This window comes from Sphaerodactylus townsendi, linkage group LG10, assembly GCF_021028975.2.
Source record: "Sphaerodactylus townsendi isolate TG3544 linkage group LG10, MPM_Stown_v2.3, whole genome shotgun sequence".
In the NCBI taxonomy this organism is placed as follows: Eukaryota; Metazoa; Chordata; class Lepidosauria; order Squamata; family Sphaerodactylidae; genus Sphaerodactylus; species Sphaerodactylus townsendi.
Genome location: NC_059434.1, coordinates 61,590,736 through 61,613,738, shown reverse-complemented (window position 1 = coordinate 61,613,738; position 23,003 = coordinate 61,590,736). Strand labels below are relative to the sequence as shown.

The window sequence follows — 23,003 nt, the reverse complement described above, 5'->3', positions numbered from 1 at the left end:
TCCCAAATCTTGCCTCAGACAAAAAGTCACTAAGTAGCACTGAAGTAACTACTCTCCTTAAATAATACGATGTGGGCAAAACATTAGGAGCAAAAATTATCAGACCATGATCACATAGCCTGAAAAACCCACACAGTCAATACGAGGATAATTCTTCAAACCTATTTCATGCGGCTACTGTAAAGACTGCTGATATAATGTATGTGAAGCAATCTGTAAACTCTAAAATGTTACGTAAATACTATTTATTCTGTATCTAGCCTTTCTTAATTAAACTATTAAAATTAATGCAAATTACATTATTTTCTCAAGAGTTAAAACTTTTAAATATATATATATTTACCCATGCATGTTTTTCCATCTTGATGAAGGAATGATCCTTCTGGACAAATGCAGACAGGTCCACCCGGTGTCTCGGCACAGTCATGGCTGCACTGAAGGTAATTGCTTGGACAGGAAATTAGCTCTAAATTAAAATTTAAAATGAGCAGGAAAAGATTAAGAAAAAAATGGCTGTAAAAACTCAAAACAGGAAAATCTAAGCCACTGCTCATGAATTACAAACAGCACCTTCATGTGTTATGAGAATGCTTCCTGGCATATACAGAATGATTTTCCTCATCATCTCCCCCATTCGTATGTAATAGGGCCTCAGATTGCACTGATCTTCATGATCTCTGATATAAAAATGATCCACCATCTGTGTACAATTTCTATAATTATAGAAATCAAGCAAATCACCACAGGTTCTCGTAAGACATTATAGGTCCAGAATTTATATTTGTGACTGCTGGAAGCTGCAACTGCACCATTAACTATTGTGTGACAATACAGGCATCTGGGAAGAGGAGGAAGAGGGATCTGGTGATACAGGGCCAAGGCGGGAGGCAGCAGTGGTTGATGCCCTTGGTGGGTGTTAACCCACCAACAGTTTTCTAGAGCCTGTTGTATTTGTTTGAACAACAGGCTTTATTGCTAGTTAAGAATAACATTGAGACGGAACTATAGTAGCTGAGTGAAATCACCCCTATTTAATATCACTTTTGGAGCGAACAGAATTCCTTGTCAGACCATAATGCCTGAGATAGTACTCCCTAGCTTTAGAACATTTTCATGGCATTATTTTGGCATTAATGGATCTCACTGGGGGAATCCTTCATTTTTTTTATCCTCTGGTCAACATTACTAAAAACTGTCTATTCCTATTCCTTTTCAGCAGTCAGGAAGAACAGCAGCTTTAGACAGCCTCCTTCAACTTTGTATTTTATGCTGCCACCAGTTTTCTTTCATACCCAAAGTACCATATGGAAACATCTGCTAAGATGAAATAAGTATAGAACTAATTAGGGTGAACTACAGCTGTTTCCTGGAATCCATGGTTGATATTAGCTTCCTTGGTGCATAACAAAATTGGTAGATATCCCTAATAATAGGCAACAGGTCTGATCACTCAGGGTCTTATAAAGATGTCTTAAATCCGTTCGTGCTGATATCCATGAGTTGGGGCGAAAGAGATTTACATCATTCTTACAGGATTGTTAAACTATGAACCTGGATATTTAAACTTTGTGAGGCGGGCAGGGGAGACAGCTGTACATAGCTTGAGTACTGAGCTCACAGTGGGTCAATTCTCACTTTTTGGGGACTAATGTAGTCCAGAATGTAGTCCATTGTAATCTACTATTGTCTGCAATCCTCGTTGTACTCTTGTTGTTAATTACACTTGGTTAATTATACTGCTTATTTATTTACTGCTTATTTATTTTGCCCCTTATGGGGCAAAAATCTGCCCAGATATAAAAATACACATATAACCAAGATGTACAAGCTTCCAAACTAAAATGAGGAGCCACTAGTTTTTCTCCAGTTACAGCACAAATTATGTATGCCAATGGTGGACCTTCGATGGAACAAAATGCAGATGACATCAGTCATCAAGCAAACATAAGGGAATTGGAAAAGTGAGATACTGTAGGAAAACTCCCGCAGATGTGTATGGGAAATGGGATAGCAGAAACAAGCATTTAAGTGTTTTTGCCCACTACCTACCATGGCAAGTTTTCTTGTCAGGTAGTAGAACAAAATTTCTTGGACATGTACAATAGTAAGAGCCTGGGATATTGATGCAGCCCAAAGTACACCCATGGTTCCACAGTGCACATTCGTTGACATCTGATGAAAGAAACAATTATAGCATAAAATTATTAGGAACAGCAGTCATCTAATTATGTTAAGATTCCATGTATTGAACAAAATAATATCACTGACACGGACTATTTAAGATACTTTATGCAATGCAATAGCTTAGTGGGCAAGAAATAAGCACATGCTTATTTGTTATAATTGAAAGCAACCAGGAGGCTTGTGGCCTTTAAAGACTGGAGGTATCTATTCCTGCAGAAGCTGTCATACATGAGAGTAGGGGTCCCAAGCATGGTGCATCTGGGCGGGACTAGGTGAGGATTTTAAAATTTTGATTAGACCCTGGAGATCTGATGGGCTGTGCAATTTAAAAGACCCTATCAAACAGAGCTTGGTGAGGAACAGCCAGGGCTGTACAGCCAAGAACTTGAAATCAGGGTGGCTTCACTCTGAAAGCATGGGCATGCTTGTATCCTTCAAATGCCCACATCGCAAAACAGATATGGAATGTCTTGGCCATTACAGATATTGATCTGATGTGAAATTAATAAAGGCAGTATTTTATTACCCCAACAAATGGTGTTGGGTCCTGTTATTTCATGTCTGCCTGCATTCAGTTCTCCATTACCTTCACAGTGTTGTCTGTTTTTACTTAAGGTAAATCCTCTACTACATTTGCACTGATTGGTCTGGGAGCTGTGCTCGCAGAGTCTCGTCTTGCAGCTTTTTCTGTTTGTACGACAAGGTCTTACTTCTGGAAAAGAAGATTATATCAGGATAAAGTGTGACTCCAAATGTACTCAGTTCTTATTTATATTTACAAAGCATGGCCCTGAAGCCACTTACTTACAAAAGCTCTCAGAGCTGTAGATATACTGTGATAACACATCATATAACATGTAGATAGGTTTGATTTTGTTATCATTTTTGAGTATTGGTCATACTGATCTATAAATCTGGAAAAATATCTCACTCCTTTCTTATAAAAATTCTTCATCAAAACTTGCGTTACGTTCTAGTCTTAATTTCTAAATGATGTATTATTGGTATATGTCACTAGTGAAATTAGCTAGAATGTTTAAAAATTCTTTGAGTGTGTGCTGGAAATGTTAACCACCGAAAAATTCTGGGAACAAAGTCACTCACTAATACAGATGATTCTGAACAACTGAAACCAGGACTTTTTCTTTTGGGATTAACAGACAAACAGCTAGAAAAGAGTCATGGAACATTGTTTTGATATATGACTATGGCAGCGATATTATTATATGCTCAAAAATGGAAAAGCTTAGCATTACCTATACTAGAAGAATGATTGGGGAAGATGATGGAACCTGCAAAGATGGCTAAACTTACTTATTTGATCAAAGACAATATATTGATTACTGACTAGAAGCACCTCATAGATTTTTATAGATTATTAACTAGAAACCCTTTATAGATTTTGTGGGGAAAAAATGAACAGATGAACTGGGGATTTGATGCTTAAGGGAAAATAATCATGCATAATAGAAAAAATGAGGGGTTTTTTTTTGTAAGTTTAGAGTATGTGTTAAGCTTGTAATTGCAGTTGTAATATGCTATGCCATTTCCCCTCCCGGCTTTAGCTTTAGGTTCAGATTTCATTGATAATAATTAGTATGGGTTTTATGATGTTACTGCTGTGCTGTGTTTTAAGGGTTTTAGGATTTGAAATTTATTATGTATTGTTTTTGTTGTTTCTTGTTGTACACTGCCCAGAGCCCTTTGGGGGTGGGCAGTCTAATAAATTTAATAAATAATAATTATAATTATAATATATATATAACATATATATGATGTAAAGATACCCCAGGGGTCAGTAATGACCCATAGGGGCCTATTATTCATAGAACACTTACCTCGGGGCTCTTCAGTGCACAGGTCAACTCGTGTTTCTCTGCTTACACATGAGGAGCCATTCTCTGCCTGTCCCAAAGCTAGTTTGCTGGTCTCAGTGGACCTCTGCAGCTTTTGCTGGTTCTCTTAACTTCAGCCATCATCTCCTCTTGAAAGCACAGATCTAATCACACCCATAATTGCAAGATAAAGAGCTTTGTTAAAGCCCTTTAAATTGCATTTATATCGATATACCTGTGATAGCAAGTATATTGATATTAACCCCCTCCAAAAAGAAAGAAAGAAGAAAAGTCATTCCCTGGACCACACACTGCTGAAGAAGGGGACCAGGTGTGAGATCCCCCTCCCTTCCCTTCCACACAAATTCTCTGTCTCCTTTTTTCCCCTCTGTCTCTCTCTTTCTCTTCCTGCTGCTGCTGCAACCAGGAAAATTGTTCTAAAATACCATCTTTTTAAAAAATAAAGTTGTAAAAAGCTTTCCTGGTTATTGGGGAGGGAGGTGAAGACAAAAAAAAAGATCCTTTTCAAAAACCAGAGAGAGAGGCTTGTTTTTAAAATAAAAGTTTGTCTGAAAGAAAGTTTTTAAAATGCCTTCCCAATCATGAGAAAGGGCAGAAGCAGAGTGGAGAAGTGGAGTGGAACCAGAAAGAGACCCATTGGGCGTTTTAAGCTTTTACTGTTTGTTGTGCAGATCATACGGCATGTGAGGTCGTTAAGCGAGTATCCACACTACTCTGTCTAGCACGCGACACTTAAAAGCGAGAAATGTGTGCCCCAGCACGCATTTTGTGCCACATCTCCAGCCAAGACCGTTGTTCCACATTTTTTCCATGTCGCTTCGAACCGTGCTTGTGCAGCAACTTTGGTTTGGGGCGGTTTCCCCAGAAAAACGCAGTTGGTGCCCCAGCTGATTGCCTAGTTGCGAAACAAATGTGTAGGCTTAAAAAAGTGAATCGAGGCGGCAGCGAGGGTTTACCAGCCGCAGGACGTGTGGCAGATTTGATCCCTCCAATGCCGGGAGTGCGACGGCCAGGCGTTCTGGCTGCGCAGCGGCATTCGCTTTAGAGTTCACTTTGCATCTCACTGCCGCCTCCCCTCATACCCGTTCGGTGGCGTCAATGCGCGCCTTTGCCTTTCGACTCCACGAAGGCCTGTTGGCCCGTTGCCGGCTAACGGTGATATTTGCCCAGCACGCGGTGACTTTCGTCAGCCTTCGTTTCCTGCCCTCTGTTACAGGGCGGTATAGCGTTTGCGAAGAGTCTCGTCTAGCGACCGGGATGGGAGGAAAACCGAAGCTGCCTTGCAAAACAATGCGGCCGCCATTTTCGGGTAAGGAGTCGAGGTAGAAGGCGGCATTATCATGGCGGCGTGGAGGAGAGCCGAAAGCGACCTCGGTATTGCGTGTAAGGGGAAGAGGAAGTTCGAAGCGCTTCACTTTAAGGATCCTCGTAATCCGCAGCGGGCGGCGTGTTTGAGAGGGTGGCAGATCAAATGCTGGCGGGGCACAACAGGACGTCCGTTGGAGTGCAGGACCGAAGCGCAAAGGCACTTTGAAAAGGGACTTTAAGCCGGATACACCAGCACAACAACACTTCAGGGAATGGAGCGCCGGACGATGCCCTTCTATGAGGAGCTTCGAAAGCAGATGTTGGGGGGGGGATCAAGGGCCAACCCAACGCGTGATCAGCTCCGAGGCGATTGTGAGTCGCGTCCGTGACAGCTTCCTCCAGGCAGCGGCAGCGCCAGGGGATTCCACCAGCGTTGGGAGCAGAGACTTGGAGACCATAGGCCAGCGAGACCCCGTGCAGGTTTCCACCCATCCCCTACATCCCAGGGTGAGTTTTCCTGTACTTCTGCCTGATACCCCGGATGCTGCAGCGCTTTGCTCTGTTGTGCCTCTCTTGTGATGGGGCACTTCCCAGACTCTACCGCAGCTTCACTTCTGGGTTGGTCTTACACTCGTGGTCCCCGCTCATGTCCTATTTCTCTGTAAAGCGCGGATGCGGATGTGCAGGATGCTTGCATTCCAGCTCGTAGCTATTTGGTTGCACAGTGCAGTGGACTACAGGAGTGAATCCTCAATTCTCCCCTTCCTCTCCTCTTTAGTCCGCGGTTCTGCAAATGCAGCTACTGAACTCTGTAAATAGCCGGGGCTTTTATTAACGAGCAGTTTCCACCGTCAGAAATCAGCAATTCTCCAGGGAGGACGATGCCATAGCGATGATCCCTATGTCGCCAGATGAGTGGTGAGTTCATTGGCTGCTTTTAGCCACCTGCTGAGGGTGTAAGGCCATGCTTTGTGGTGTTCTACGCACATCCCTCCATCACCAGTCGTGCGGCTTCAAAATTAGAGGGGACGGGTTAAGGGGCACAACTAAATTCTTGATGGAATTTTGCCCCAAAACAACAGTGCACATTCAATGTGGTTTCCTGCACCAGGAGAGCCGCATGCAGGGAGCAATGGTCCCTCCACAGGAAACTTGGCCGGGCATGTGAGAGGTATTTGACCACAACAGGATGCCTCTTAGCCATTTGCATGTTAGTGCTGGCGTGGTTCATAAGCGCCTGCCAGGGTGGTGTGCTGGCTTCTGAGCGATTGTCGCGGCCCAGTCAATACCCATACTGGCAGCTCCAGCACTCCTGGCGCTTAATCGCGTTAGTGCTTGTCCAATCAAGGAAGAAAAGTGATGAGTGATCGCGGCCTCTATGTTCTTTTCTCCTTCATGGCAGAAGCTCTCTTTGCAGACACCTCTGGTGACATGAATGATGTCCTTGACCATCCTATTGCTGGGAGTTCTGGTGCAGAAATGAAGGTCGCGTTGAAACACAAACCCCAACCCACACAATTCAGCGATTTTTTGTGGTAGGCACTCTGAGAGAGCATATAGGGACAACCACTCCATTTACTTACGACAAGAGAAGACAGCATGCCGTAAAGTGAGCTGCTCATTACTCGTGGCCCACTTGAGCTCTCACTGCTTGATTCTCAATGTGAATGCTTAGGGGTTCTGATCTTCAGCTTTATCTTGCAAAACCCTGGGATGCCTATGCAGATCTGCTCTATGTGCTCAACAAGAAAGTGGTGTGTATACCATGCATCACGCAGCCTAGGGGGTAGATGACAGTTGGATTCCATAAAAGTTCCTTCCATCACCTGCAGCTATTAATTTTGCTTCTTCAACAACAACGATGTCCTCTTACAGGCTCCACACCCCTGCCCATGATGGAACTGGACTTCACCCAGAGCGGAGAAATGACTGCTGACGAGGCGGCGTGTGCGACGTGGTTGGAGTGCTTTCCGCTGACTTTGGCGAAGGCCATGAGGAGCGAAAGGGGAGAGGTCGAGGCAATGATAGAGGAGAGGAGGCGTAACTCGAGGATAAATTTTGAAGGGAGGTGGCGTCATTCATGCAGAGTCGGCGCCAGAGCAAAACAAAGGGAGCTGTCGCCATGGCTGAGGCGAAGCTGGCCATCGACTATTGGTGGGGGAATGACACTAATGCAGACCCTTGGCATGACGCGGCTTTGCTGCAGCGCGCATGGGCTCCCTCGAGGTGGCAGAGGGCAAGCTTCCGGGGGTTTCCATTGGTTCAAGCCTCTGCTCCTGCGGTGCATCTGAAGCCTTGCCTGCCCCAGCGCTTTCAGCAGTGCCTGCCCACTTGTGTGAAATTGCTGGCCCGGCTGCATAATCTCATTGGAAGTCACGCGCAGAGGTGACTTATCCCACTCTGTGGCTGAGGACACCCGACTTGAGTCCTTAAAATAATGTGAAGCCGCGAAGCCCCTTCCATCACAGGTGGAGGGACCTTGATGATGGTTGGGGAGAACCTCTGAGCTGTGCTGCAACTCAGGTGTGTGGCTTGCGCAAGAATCACAACCAATGCACAAGCAGCGAGGAAGCCCGAAAGCAAGAATGGACCTGTGGGGACCTCCCCCTGTTATTTCCGTTCTGTCTGCCACCACCTGGCAAGTGTTGAAGCCCCCCCTTCTATTACATAGGTTAGCTAGCCGTATGCCGCTTTTAGGCATCAGGAGTTAGAATTTGTTTTAATATTTTAAAACAGGCTGCTACACATGGCTGCCCTCCCCTTCAGGTAGGTTGCCAGGAGAGGATGGTCATGGAAAGCAGACAATCCTCATAGCTTTTGCAGAGATGTAACCAGCCAGCGACCCGCACCCACCCACTCCACCCTTGTTTTCTCTGTCTGCTTCCACCACCGCAGCCCAGAGAACCCCCCCCCCCCTGCTTTTTTTAGGCTATTGATGTGATGCGTTTAAGCATCAGAGGTTAGTTGGTTTTAATATTTTAAAAGGGCTACCGTCCCTGGCCTCTGTGGTAGAGTTGCCAGGGAGAGGGATGGCTCATGGAAAAAAGCAATGACAATCCTCTGCTTTGCAGAAGATGTAACCAACCAGCGACCCACCCACCTCTTGTTTTCTCTGTCTGCCACCACCACGGTAGAACCCCGCTTTTACATAGGAAGTGATGATGCGTTTAAGCATCAAAGGTTAGTAGGTTTTAATATTTTTAAAAAAGGAGCTGCGATGCGCCTGCCCTCTGTGGTAAGGTTGCCAGGAGAGGATGGTCATGGAAAGCAGACAATCCTCTGCGTTTTGCAGCAGAAGATCAACCAGCAAAGCGTTTAACTCCACCCAATCCCCTGTTTTCTCTGTCTGCCACCACCACGGCAGGGACCCCCCCCCTGCTTTTGCATGGAGAGGCTGAAGTGATATCGCGTTTAAAGCATCAGAGTTTAATTTGTTTATAAGCCTTTTATAAAGCGTTATACTGCATGCCACCCTGTCCTTCCTTGCAGGTTGGTTGCGCCAGGGAGAGGGAAGGTCATGGAAAGCATGAACAATCCTCTGCTTTGCAGAGAGATGTAACCAACAAGCTTAGGTAATAGAAGCCATATGCAATAAAGCATTTTGTGAAAAAATTACTGCAATTGCCTTTTGTGTGTGATTTAAGCAATGCATTTTGGCAGCTAAGACAACTGGAGGCAGCGGGAGATGGGTTAAAGGAAGTTTGGTGCTTTGTGTTTGGCTGGATGCCGCCACTCGCGTAATGGTTTTGCCCTGCCTTCTCTGCAGCCCTCCGGCTTTGCCAGGGAGCCTCCTGGCCGGCCCCCCTATCCTCCTGTTCATCCGCCTCTCTCAACCACAGCCAGCCTGGCGGCTCCAGATCCCTGTCTGAAGAGTGTGGAAGATATAACCACATGTGAAAAATTTAGGATGATGCAAAGAAGTGGCGGGGTCTGGTTCCATGCCAACCTTGTGTCCCCTTCAGAAGAGCTCTTCAGGTACATAAGCCGTGTCCAGCCTCCATGCAGAAAATTCTGCTGCCGCGAACCCGCCCAAAAACAGCCCCGGCCCAGTGTTTTCCATGCTGCTCACAGTTGGCATCCAGCGCATAGAAACTCTGTCTGAGTGCCAATCTGCACGCGTGTAGAGTAGTTTCTGTTGCCAGAGCGCCCACCAAGTGGTTAGAGCCCCCCTCTGTGTCCCTAGACATTCCCTTACGCAGAAACATGGAGAGATTGCAGAGCCAGTTAGCATTTGAAGGTACGCATGACACAACTCTCAGTATTAACATGGAGCGTCTGGCATCCAGCGGCAAGCTACCTCTTCCCGAGAACATGGCACTCCTGGGTAGGCTTTACCCTCATCTTCACTCGCACTCGCACCTGGGTGGCCCCTCGCTCCTCCTCCTCGCGGTTTTTTGGTGGTGGGCGAAGCTGCTCCTACAGAGGGAATAGGGGGGGATGCATGGCTTTAAGCTCCAGATAGCCACAATACATACATCTAATTTTTTAAAATTGGCTCTCTCCCACATTCAACAATTCGAGCCCTGACATCATTGAACAGGAGGCCAGCATGTGGGGAGCTCTCTATCAGACACAAGAGGTAGAGGCGGTAGCAGCTGAATGCAAGTTCCCTATGTCTTAACTTCTCTCAAGTTTAGTAGTTCTCCTAAAGTTTTGCCTTAAGACTCCACATCAAGTTTCTCAAAGCTGTGGGGCCGAGGGAATATGGTCGCGGCTCTTCAAAGCGTCCGCTGTTGGTTAAAGAGTTGTAACCTTTCTGCCTGCGTTGATGCTGGGTAAAACTTTGCGCGGCAATGCAGAAGCAGCGGGAGGAGAGCAAGAGTGGCCTGAAACACTCGCGTCCTGAACAATGGCTCCCACGCGCCTCACCATGATTTAAATCGCGGCTTTGCAGCTAGACCATAAGGCCAGACTGAGAGCATGCGTAATGCGGGAGGGGAGATGCTTGATTGCTCACATGCCCGCTTTGCAATTTGCATGAGACTGAGGGAAGTGGTGTAAGGGAAGAGGAGAAAAGAGTGTGCCCTCCGGCCCCTTCACTCTACTGCAGCATGCCTCAAAGGGCATCACATTCCCCTCTCACTTGCTTGCCCTCAGGAAGACTGCACTTGGCGTGGTTGGATCAGACACAGCCTTTAAATGCCTGGAGCTGGCCAAAGTAAACACAGCAATTACATTTGGGCTTGTTGTCATGAGAACCTGAATTGACAAAGATGGGTTTCACATCACCAGCCAGCCTGGCGTTGGGGGGGGGGGGGTATGCACCCGTTTTGACCAGGGGAGTGGTCTGGCTCTGCTATCAGTAACCTCAAAATCCACGGCTGCACAGTTAGCTCATTTGTTACCTGCCTGCAATTTGCTCCGTTCACACAGTCACACCTCTAATCGTTGTGCTCAAGCAGACCGGTATTGCCGCGATAGGGTGCTCTGTAACACTAAGGTAGAAGTGCACCTCCTTCAAGCTTAAACTCACAATCTCACTGATTGGTTGGTTCTCAGGTGGTGCTCAGATTAAAGCTAGCAGGTGCATTTGAGAACCAGAAACTGGTTTGTCACTGCAAGAGCATGCTGCTGGAAAAAAATTACCAAATCCTCACCCCCCTTCATTTCCGATGTGTCTGCTCCGGGATCACCAGCCTTCAGCCAAGCCTCGGCGCGTGAGGGAGTAGTGCTTTGGCCTCCCAGCGACAGCTTGAAGTTCCTTCCACCGCCCAAAGAGGTCGGCTCCTCAGCTTTAAATTGCTCTTTTGAGCCGCTTTCCACTTGTTTTGAGATCTGAGTAGGGCTCCTAAGTTGTGTCCCCGCTCCCTTGCCATGGCGCACTTGCTGAGGGGCCGGAATTATATATTTTCCTGTTGGGGAGCTTCCAGCTTACCCACCATTCACTGTGTTCGGCATGTACCCCCTGCTGATCACGGCTGAGACAGTATCATCGCCATCCACCTCCTCTTCCGACCAGTTCACGCGAGAGGACGACATATATCGACCCTTAAGTGCTCACTGTTATTTACTGGAGGGTGATAGAGTGCGAGAGGGGATGATGGGCCAATCGGAACCCTTTACAGAAGCATGGAAGGGGCAACGCCTAGTTGAGCTAACGGGGGGCTTGACGTGGCGTTGCATGTTTAACCCGAACTTCCTGTCCTCATGCGCATCCAAGCGCACAGGCTGTAAAGACTGCTGTTAGAGTGCTCCCAGCCAAACAAGCATCCATGGATCTACGCCCAACCAGGGAGTCCTGGCAGTGTCCTATGAACTTCCGTGCACAGTCCTCACTTAAAGGGCCTCACTGTTCCCCACACATACCTCATAATAATACAATTTTTTAGCCCGGCGTTTACTAGAGTCGAGCCGGCATGTCATGACCCCCCATCTTGGAGCTTCTTGCCGCAGGGACCATTGTTAATTCCAGGAGTGATTCCCGCATTACAAACCACCGCGATTCTTTTTTTTCACGCCTCCCAAAGGTAGCACCCGTGCACCCACCTACCTAATCAATCTCATGAGACAATTCCTTTAACGATTGAAAGGTGGTTCACCTGGATGCTGCAATGCTCCAAGTGTGAGTGGAGAGGGGAGATGTGTATTGAGGAATTGAGAGAGACGCTCCAGGCGTGTAGGTTTGGCTTTATCAGTGGAAGAAGAAACTTTATTCACGGAGAAAATAAAAAAAAATTTTTGCACATTAGCACCTACACCAATGGTGTACGAGAGCATGGAAGGCGGAGGAGACTACTGCTGCACAGGGCGGTTGGGTGCAGTAGAGGTAGAGTAGCCAGGGCATTCCTCACAGCCTTCCCCTTGCCAGATGCTGATCCTCAGAGTGGGACGGCCCCTCACCCTGGTCAATTATAGCCAGTGGGCTGCTGCTCTTCCATCTGGAGGTGCTAGCGGGGGAGGCCAGTCCATGCCATTCACTCTCCGGGAGAGTCCTGATTTTCGCCGCGCCAAGATGGTTGCTGTAAGAACAACACAAGTGGCAGCAAGGGTGAGTTAACCCTCTCTCCACCAATTCTTATGGGCAACTTGTTTGCCACAGGCACTTCCACCTCCCCTTTAATCGCCCAAAGGCTCGCCTGGCACAACACATCTGGCCCTGCTCACATTCTTCCTGTTGTACCCAGAAATGGCTCCTGTAAGCGTTCCTGTGGATGAAGGTAATGGCTTTGCAAAAGCCACCTCCCGCATGAGGAGGAATCGCCATACCGCCAAAATCAGCGGTTGGGACATTACGCCGTGGAATGGACAATACAAAGGTTAACTGGGAAGAAGAGCACCCCTGTCCATGGCCATAGTGTGAAATGGCAACCCTGAAAGTAAAAATGCTTGCGCTGATCAGGTGGCTTCTACGGGGTGACCAATGTCATCCCTCAAAGAAGCGTCCCTTTGTCGCCAGGCAAACAGCCATAAGAACAATGGAGGCCACCACTCTTTACGGTTGGATGTAGTCCCGCGGGGCGTCTCGATGGAGTTTAGAATATGTGGCACCTCCATCAATTGCTCCTCGGCTTTGCTGTAGGAAGCCTATGTTGGCAAATCCGCTGCGATAACCTGGAGGTTGTTTGGGGAAAAACAGACCCGGTTAGTTGTCATGGCGCCCATTGCTCTGTGTCTTCCTGAACAAAGCGGCAGTAAGGTGAGGCGCATGATGCGCTTCTATGTAGGGATCGATCTCTGCAGGCATGCCCCTTGCCGTGGGCTTACTCTCCTCATCAGAGATCACCATACTCTGAATTTTCTTCATTTTACCTCTGCTTCTCTATTTTAGCCACAGAAGAGGCGGGAGGCCAAATTGCTGAATGGCCCTCCCTGGATTAGTAAATCTGGGCCCACGTCCTGTTGCCAAGCCAGCACTGCCAGGACAGGCCCCGGAGTTTAGTAAAGAATGCTGCCGCTTTCAAATCTTCACCCATAAACCTGCACTGGGTTGGCCAGGTTGCCCAGTGCCTGGCAGCTGTATCAATGCAGTTAATTGCAATGCCAGGCGCTTTGCAGCGGAAACCGCCCCTTCGGGAAGAACCGATGTCGGTATGGGGTTGACCATTTACAGGCTACTCAAATCGCGAAAACAAATTCGGTAATGGCATGTATCTGCCTCAACCCCTCGTCCGTATCACGGGGTGAGGATATCTGCCCCTGGGTGGAACTCTTCCCCAGCCCCCCCTTCCTCCCAAAAAACTGGCCCCAGAATGTTCAACGCATTTTTTTTTTGCCCTCTCTGACCTGGTAGCCGCACCTCACAGCTCACTTTCTTCTTCAAAATTAGATATGCGCCACGAAATTCCTGGGCCGGTCCGGCTCTGGGTTGGGCGGAACGCTTAAAGACGCATCCCGATGGCGTTATTTGGAAAGGCTCTGGTTACCCACCACCGCAGGGAGTTAAGCCTCCCCGTCCCATTCCTCGAGATAAAAATAAAGAAAGGGGAACATGTGTCCCCACTGCCTGCAGACTCTGTGTAATCAAACTCCAGAAAATTGAAACTGCGCACCTCCAGGGCCACCAGACCCAAGAGAACCACGCGCGCAAAAGTGAGAGTATTGCACGCGACTGCGTAGCACTATCAAACCCGCTGTCAGCCTACCTTCTCCCACTGGATCCGGCCAAACCCGGACAACCCTCTTGAACAGGATATTTCTTCCGCGACTTCACTGTACAGAATTCACATGGACAGCCTTCGAAGCGGTGCCGTGGTGCCCACTCCAAACTGCTGCCGCTGCTCCCTGAAGGAGTTGGGACTGGCCAGATGCTACCAAATGGCCCATCCCCACTTTCGCGATCTCTCCACGCGAACAGCGCCGCCGCATCACAGGGTAAGTCTTGGCGCCTCAATGCTGGTGCTAGGCTGGCCACGCGTCCTCTGGAGCGTTCACCACTCTGCTCATCGCGGAAGTTCTTGAGCCATTTCCTCATACCGTTCCATGATGACCACTGCGCCAGTTATACCACCAGTCACACCTATCACGGTCGCTGGAAGGTACACCCAGAAGCTGGCTGGGCGGCGTGCAAAGAGCAACCTTAGCGGGCGAGACCCGCAGCGCCCTAAGCCTCTGTTTCACTGACCGGCGAAGATTGCAGAAGCCTCGCGACGAAACTATCATGCACATCCGCATTAAGTGCATGAAGGCTTGTGCGCAGACGAACCACGACTTTCGTCCAGTGCGGCACAGAAAGGCTGTCACAACCAGAAGAAGCAGCTCTGTTCTCCTCTATTGTCCGAGGCGCATTTGGCTGACCTGATGGCTTTCCATCGGTCAGATATTATGCCTACAAAAGCAGTTCTGTAGCAAAAGCGAGGCACAACCTTGAAGTGAGGAGCAACCCTACTAACCACAGGTAGCGAGTACCTGGAGAGCTCGCGGTAGCGTTTCGAGCGCTTCGGTATATACGTATAGCAAAGTGGCGGCACGGTGATCACGCGTCTCAATCAACGCGAGACAACCATCGAGCTAACGGCCCGACCAATCAGGGGTTTTCACTCCGTCGATCCGTCGCGTGACACGCGATAATGCGCTCCCTCGCGAATGGTGACGCTAAGGAACGCGAAATTTAGCCCACCCGGACCGCCCAAGGACTGCGCGCCAGAAGCCAATCAGATTAGTCGATGCGTTGCACCGCATTTCCTGTGAGATGCAAAACGCAAAGGTTCCTTGTGAAGCAAAGAAGGGGAAGATCGTTGACTACAGGGCCGTATGTGCCGTGCCATCGGCGACCCGAGGAAAAACTACATTGCAGTAAAGGCAAAAGGAATCCAATGCGGTTGGCTTTTATTCTGGAACAAGAATTAATGCGCTTAGCAGCGCCCTGTTTGTGTTTTTCCTGTCGCTATATTGATACAAGCATTTAGAGAGGTGGAGGGGGAAGTGTGCAAAGTAGCACCAGGGGGTGGGGTGTGAAACTAGATGGGCGGAGGGAAGAGGTTTGGGTCAAAGTTGTGCTCACTGGTAACTCTGCCCACTCTGGCTACAAAGCAAAATTAAATTCATGTTAGAAGTAGTCTCTGCAAAAAGAATAGAAAGTGAAAGCGGAACTTGAGGAAATACATTCATACAAGAAATCTTTCAGCAATGCATATTTGCCCCCATTGCACAGCAGATGCTTTGTGTATAATCGGCCAGCAGTGGCATAGCACCAAAGGGGCAGGGGGGACACCCCAGGCACTCACCTGTGCGGGGGTGAGGTGAGGGCTGGGTGGGGGTGCTCTGGGGTGGCCTCGGGCAAAGTTCCCCCTCGCTCCGCCCCTGTTGGCCAGGGACTACTTTTACCTTTTTAACTCTAGCCATAGGGTTGTTGAAACCCCTAATAGTGCCCTGATCAGATAGGGGGTCTCGTAGGGTTGTTAACTGTGGCCTGAGAAATTCCTGGAGATCTGGAGGCTGCCAGTGGCCCTCTAGCACAGGGACCTCCCCAATAAATAAAAGGGCCAGTCTACCACTAAGTTCTCTTAAAGTATGTGGTTGAAAATTGCTTCTAGAGATTGCCAATTGAATACAGTTATTACATCACAAAGCTGGGCTGGTTTCATTGCAGAAATACACTGTAAGTGTTCAGAGCCCACTTTAGTGCTCTGTAGACCATCAAGCAGTCCTAGCAAACATGTAGAGGGTAGGGCAGGTGATGCAGTGGGAGGCATCCTGGTCTGACCTGCTGTGCTTGCAGTCAGAGCACTAATCTAGTGGAAGGACAGAGCTTGCAACAAATATCCCAAACCTGACCTTGGCAAACATTTAACAATCAAATAGGTTCCGTAATGTCAATGAAAAGCAACTTTTGTAGCTATCTTTTTAAAAACAGTGTGGATTTTCAACTTCCATTTGCAGGCCATTTAATTAGCGCTCGCATGGTTTCGTTTGCAGGTTTCACTTGGCATACGATCTCTTTATAAATCTCATTTATACTTTAGGCTAATCCAGATTCTTGGGCTGGATAAGCTAAGCAATGCACGCGCCAAGTCCAAAGAGTTCATATGGATTGGGCAGTTTAAGCTTCTTTCCCATGCCCTCAATGTTTAATAAGAAGTCATGTGAGGGGAAAAAAGGAGGAAAAACAGATATGTATTAGAATCAGACCATGTCTCCACTCTTCAGCAAATCCTGCTTCAAAAGGAAGGTTCTAGAGTCCCCAAACAAAGGAAAGATAACAAACAGTGGGGGGAAGGGGAGAAAAATTATAAGCCAAAGCAGTCATTTAAGAAGGAGGTGTCTTATAAGTACCTACACTAGAATGGACCACTGCCCAAGCACTCTATTATCAGCAATGTTCCCCATACTCCCTTTGTAGGAGTTTTAATAGTGGGACGCCATCTTTATTTTAATTGATACAGAAACTGGATGCTGCTTTTAAATTGTTTTAATATTTATTGTCTTATCACTGTTGTAAACCGCCCTGAGCCCTTCGGGGGAGGGCGGTATAAAAGTAGAATAATAAATAAATAAATAAATAAATAAATAAATAAATAAATAAATAAATAAATAAATAAATAAATAAATAAATAAATAAATATTTAGAGTGTTCGTCGTAATTCCCTGGTAGATGAACACTCACACTGAATGTGAGTACCAACTGAAGTGAAATTATACAATGACTTTAAAGTGCAAATCAGTTGATAGCTTCAACCAAGTGGGCTGATACCCTACATATCAGCTGACATTTGAATTTATATGTCTGTGGATTTCACTAGCAGGATTCAAGTTTGCAAAGTCCAACAGTTTAAAATACAGTCTTCAGCTGTTATCTCTGGAAAGGTGCACAAAGCAATGGTGCACAAAAAGGTGCACAAACACATGACTTGACATTTGTCCTAATAGATGCTTCACACTCATCCATGTATTCTCTTATCACTTCTGTTTTTTATGAAATGGGGGTCATGCACGCAGATGTGATAAGCCATAACAAACATAGGGAAACAGGTAGGACAGAAAAAGGAGGGACTCCTAAGATATGCTTAGTTCAATCCTGCTTTAGGAGAGAAAAACTCTGTGCTCCCCTCAACTCTGATAAAGACTGACGGCTGTACCTATGTGGTGCCCTCAAACTTCCAGCAAACATTAGGAATAGGGAGAAGTGTACAAATATTACCTTCTACTTCAGACATGAGAATCTTTCAACCCAAGGCCTGAGCAAGGGGAATTGTTAATAATGAACCATTCATCTGCTATCAGCCCAATTCCCCCCACCCCCAAAAGGGTCCTTTAAATTATAAACGTTATAGGTCAATAAACAGAGATGAAGAGCAATTCCTTGAAGAACACACGGCCTGAGATTGCCTCCTCTGAGCCTAATTTGACTCCCTTAAGAGGATCCTTTAATGACCCTCTGCAGATTGGAAAACAGTCACAGCCCTCACGACTACACTTTCCTAGCCTAGCTGGGATATAATAGCAATGGACTCTATGTGGGAAAGATGTTCAGCTGTGTAAAAACACATCAGTATGAGTATTAGCAGTATCAATATTGACAAGAAAGAGATTATGGAAGTAAAGAAACCACATTCATCAGAGAAGTTGCTTACTGTGGAACAGGTCTGTGAAGAACAATTAACCAAAAGCTATGACCAGGAATTGATCTTGAATATCTAAATAGTTGCCAAATAGCAGTAGCACATTAAAAAAAAAGAATTCGGCTACAATGACTAATACATTCCAGGTAATTTGTAATATGAGTAATATAGACAAGTTGACTGGGGCATATAGGCCAAACAGAACTGTTCATGTTAGTCTGAAACATTTAACAATGCCATTACCTGGAAACTTACCAAATGCTTTAGCGTCTGTTCTAAAATTGGGCTGTTTTAATGGATGCACTATCAAAACCTCAGTAGGTGAAGGGAACGATGGCTGCAGGTTAATTGCAACTCTATCTTTTCCTGTGTATTTATTGGCTCTCCAGATAGTACCAGTTGATTCTGAATAGTACATATCATCCTCAAAGAGACACATGTCATAGAGTTGGTTTCTACAGAGACATCAAAAAGGTGAGGCTCTTATTTTCATAAAAGAGCACAATCTATTTATTTTTACTGATGTTACATTAGCCACATATACCACAATCCAGAGACACAGTTAACACTTAAATCCATTAGAATAAACTGAAGTCCAATGACACTGTAGAGACTAGCAAAATTATTCCAATGTATGCTTTTGTGAATCAGAGCTCCCTCCATCTAAAGCATTTCATTCTGAGGGACACTGGAAATGGTTGTTTCATTTCATCATCCCAGCAAATAGCTACTGACATTCAATATATACAAAATCGTGCTGTCCTGTATGTACAAAAGCAAGTATTAGGGGAACATGGGCAGAAATTTACATTCAAGCATAGAGCTTCCTGATTTAGACTAGGGAATGTTCAAGTTTTACACTTGCTTTCTAAAACATACCGCACAGCCTGTTTGATTAAATGGACAGAACCACCATCATAATCACAGGTTCCAATGTGGGAAGTACCATCATCACCATACTGGATCCAGAAGATCCTCTTGTCAATAAAATCCAGAGCAATAGTTTTGATCTTTCCTGTGCTCCTCAAAACATCCCATGCTTCTTTTCCATTCAAGTCCGCCCTGTAGATTCTGCCAGCATCCCCATTGGAAGCCCAAAATAAAAACCTGTAAGAAAAAAACAAAAAAATTAAAATTGTTTCATTGACAATCCAACAGATCACATAAATCTTTTGTAAATCCTGGTCCCCAGTCCTATGATTTCAGTATTGCACTTAACAGTTTTTTGTTGTTGCACAGATTTTCATTAGGTAATATACCTTAGGTCTCAATGAGAAAGGTAGGCTATACACAATGTAATCCGATATATAATTTAAAACTAAAAAGTACTTATAATTGAATGGTCATTATTTTGTTCTAGTAGATAATTGCCCTGAAAGAGAGACTAAATAATTTCTGTTGAATCAAACTTTTAAAAATTACTGGTTTTACACACCCCTCCCCCAAAAATGGTATCTGTCATTTGGATAATGAAGAGCTTTTAAAGACTATTTACAATACAGTCCTAATCAGAATTATACTCTTCTCAGTCCATTGAGGTCAAAGAGCTTAAAGGTTGTGACTCTGCTTAGGACTGTATTGTTGAAAAAAGAAACTGCCACAGGATGATGATCACCAATCTTTTGTATGGTCCTTTAAAAGTTTTTCTCAGTAACTAGAGGTTTTCTAAGCAGCTTGTGCTTTTACGTGTCATAAATTTGATGCAAAAATGTGAACTTTCTATAACTATAAACTGACAGTAATGATTCTGCTCTTGTTAAAGGAACCTCTACTGTGTCTCAGACCATTGAGATATTGCCTTGAAATACCTGAAATATCCATTTACTGAGCAGCATCTCTCTGAGAGCCATCTCAGTTACCTTTTGCCTGGATCAACTGCAATGCTTGTGGGATGGTGTTCATCTTTGAAAAGGATTCGGGAATGGTTTCCATCCAAGATGATTGCCTCAATGGTGGTCTTCTGGTAGTGAGCCAAATAAATGCCTCGATTTATCCAATCCACAGCAAATCCAGAAATATCTTTTCCAGCATAGCAAATGGCCTGCAACAAAAAAAGTTAAACTAAAATATTATCATCATCATCATCATCATCATCATCATCATCATCATCATCATCATCATCATCATCATTATTATACACATAACAACACAGCACAAGTGTCTGGAATTCATCTCTGAATATCGAGTCCTTCCCAAGGACCTAGGATATTAGAGGTATCTGCGTAGAATATGTGCAGTTCCTAGAAGTGCTGCTTTCTGCAGCATGTGGACTGATGTTCTATTGTTGTTGTTGTTGTTGTTGTTGTTGTTGTTGTTGTTGTTGTTGTTATTTCAATTTGGTATACCGCCCCATCCCCGGAGGGCTCTGGGCAGTGTACAACATCAACATAAAATACAATAACAAGAGGGGCGAGTAAATAACAACTAATAAATACCTAACGTTAAGAACTCAGCCCCATAAACTCTAAAATATTAATTTAAAACTGTGATTGCTACATGACTTTGGCTTCCCACAAAACCCTTACTTAAAAATCCTCCTAACGAGGAAAGAGGGGAGGTCACGGTGGGTCCCAAAGATGTAACGGGACCCTCACAGGAGAACAGAGGGGGCACAATTCAGCAACTGGTCTCTCCAAAGGCCCGGTGGAACAACTCAGTCTTACAGGCCCTGTGGAAATCGCCGAGATCCCGCAGGGCCCGGACAGCTGGAGGGAGAGTGTTCCACCAGGCCAGGGCCAGAGCCGTAAAGGCCCTGGCCCGAGTGGAGGTTAGTCACAAATCACTCTTTCAATTGTTGTATCACTTGATCTCTTTCAAGTGTTGTATCACATATCACTCTTTCAAGTGTTGTAAGGCATTGGAACTTATGTACTTAACTAATTGAGAACATAAGAACAAGCCTACTGGGTCAGACCAGAGTCCATCTAGTCCAGCACTCTGCTACTCGCAGTGGCCCACCAGGTGCCTTTGGGAGCTCACGTGCAGGATGTGAAAGCAATGGCCTTCTGCTGCTGCTGCTCCTGAGCACCTGGTCTGCTAAGCATTTGCAATCTGAGATCAAGGAGGATCAAGATTGGTAGCCATAGATCGACTTCTCCTCCATAAATCTGTCCAAGCCCTTTTTAAAGCTATCCAGGTTAGTGGCCATCACCATCTTCTGTGGCAGCATATTCCAAATACCAATCACAAGTTGTGTGAAAAAATGTTTCCTTTTATTAGTCCTAATTCTTCCCCCCAGCATTTTCAATGTATTCCCCCTGGTTCTACCGTGTTTCCCCGAAAATAAGACAGTGTCTTATATTAATTTTTGCTCCCAAAGATGCACTATGTCTTATTTTCAGGGGATGTCTTATTTTTCTGTGTTCTGTTCGTCGGGCATGCTTCCAAACAAAAACTTTGCTACGTCTTACTTTCGGGGGATGCCTTATATTTCGCAATTTCAGCAAAACCTCTACTACGTCTTATTTTCTGGGGATGTCTTATATTCGGGGAAACAGGGTAGAATTGTGAGAAAGAGAGAAAAATGTCTCTTTGTTAACATTTTCTACCCCATGCATAATTTTATAGACTTCAATCATACCCCCCCCCCCAGACGTCTCGTCTCCAAACTAAAGAGTCCCAAACGCTGCAGCCTCTCCTCATAAGGAAGGTGCTCCAATCCCTCAATCATCCTCGTTGCCCTTCTCTGCACTTTGACAAGGCAAATGGCACATAATGTAATTTTTCTGAGTCTTCCCGCAAGTACTATACCTGCAAATGTTCACCACTGAGTTCAGTGAAGCAAAAGAGCATTTATAAGAATAAGGCAGATGGTCACCATGTGCAATACAGAATGATTTGTGTATCTCCTTCACAAGTAGTTTCACAAGGTCTGTATGATCAAGGTACCATCAAAAAGGGAACCATAACCTTTAAGATCTGTTCCACTCATGGGCAGAATCTTGCACCAGTGCAAGGTACCTTCTCTTAACACAGTGGTTCCCAAACTTTTTCAGGCTGCTGCCCCCTTGAGTCCCAGGTCACATCCACAGTGCCCCACCCACACATGAACACACATCTCTTTCTTGGTATTAGATCGACTGCAAATTCAAAACAGCTTCAAACACTGTAAACACAGGTATGTATTTCACAAATAAAACATGACCTAGTAAAGGCAAACCAATTTATTGAGCTGTTTTAGCAATATGAAAGAGTATGTTTGCATCTCACCCATTCTGTCTTCACAGTTTTAATAAGATGGATGGGCTCGGTACAACATCAGATTATAAGACACTAAGAAAAAGTATTGGATCCTCAAATTCAGTAATTTCAGTCTATTTCTCTGCTTGGAAAGAAGCTGAGTGACTGCACTGAAGCCCCGCTCTACTAAATCAGGGTAGTATAGTGCAGGTCTTTTGGGGAGAACCATGTAAATGGGACACAGAAATTGAGTAATCAAGATGCCTTTGGTGGCTCTTTGCCTTCACCCTTTCCCTCCTCCACCAGCTGCACAGTGAAGAGAGTGTTGGCTCTGTGCCCTCGATCTTCTTCCCCCCGCCCCCCTGGCTACACAGCAAGGCAAGTGCTGTTGCAAAAAATCAAAATCTTGCTCTGCAAAGCAGCAGTAACAAAGCTCTGTGTCTTGGCTCCCTCCCCACCCTGGGATCCACAGTGAGGAGAGTGCTTCTGCTTTTCCTTTGAAACTCACCAGACACCAGGATGGAGGGACAAGACCTTTTCCCTGCCAGCTGGCCTGGCAATCTCTGTGCCATCCTCCCCCCCACTCAAAAATTCTCTGCTGCCCCCCTACCACCCCAAAATGTCCTACCGCCGCCCCCCCCCCCACTGTTCCAAAATTTCTCACTGCCCCCTTTGATGTTTCCACCGCCCCCAGGGAAAAGTTTGGAAATTTGGGGATTCCCTGCCCTAACAGAAGAGGTTAGTGCTGTGGGAAGAAGTTAGCAGAACAGATCCATAAAATCCATATTGCCATGCCAGAAGACACCACATTTATCTTTTGATGTTGTGACTTCCTTGTTCATGCCTTAAGTGTGACCTGTAAACATACAAAACTATATCAAACTGTAGTGTACCAAGATACTATTGATCCCACTTGTTCCCTGAGTTCTCAGACAGTGAAGCATCTTTCTTCACATCTTGCACCTGATGTCCTTAAACT

General features: G+C 45.8%; 1 protein-coding gene across 3 annotated transcripts in view; it reads right to left on the bottom strand.

Annotated features, from left to right (window-relative positions):
- Positions 1 to 23,003, bottom strand: part of EGF (epidermal growth factor) — a 62,885-nt gene that overhangs the window by 28,530 nt on the left and 11,352 nt on the right. For all 3 annotated transcript variants that reach the window (XM_048508837.1, XM_048508838.1, XM_048508839.1), the window contains exons 3-8: positions 19,705 to 19,886; positions 18,725 to 18,952; positions 18,101 to 18,300; positions 2,771 to 2,896; positions 2,050 to 2,172; positions 344 to 466 (exon numbers count right to left, since the gene is read on the bottom strand). In XM_048508837.1, the coding sequence (XP_048364794.1) occupies positions 344 to 466; positions 2,050 to 2,172; positions 2,771 to 2,896; positions 18,101 to 18,300; positions 18,725 to 18,952; positions 19,705 to 19,886 (982 nt within the window). The remainder of the gene's footprint in view (positions 1 to 343; positions 467 to 2,049; positions 2,173 to 2,770; positions 2,897 to 18,100; positions 18,301 to 18,724; positions 18,953 to 19,704; positions 19,887 to 23,003) is intronic.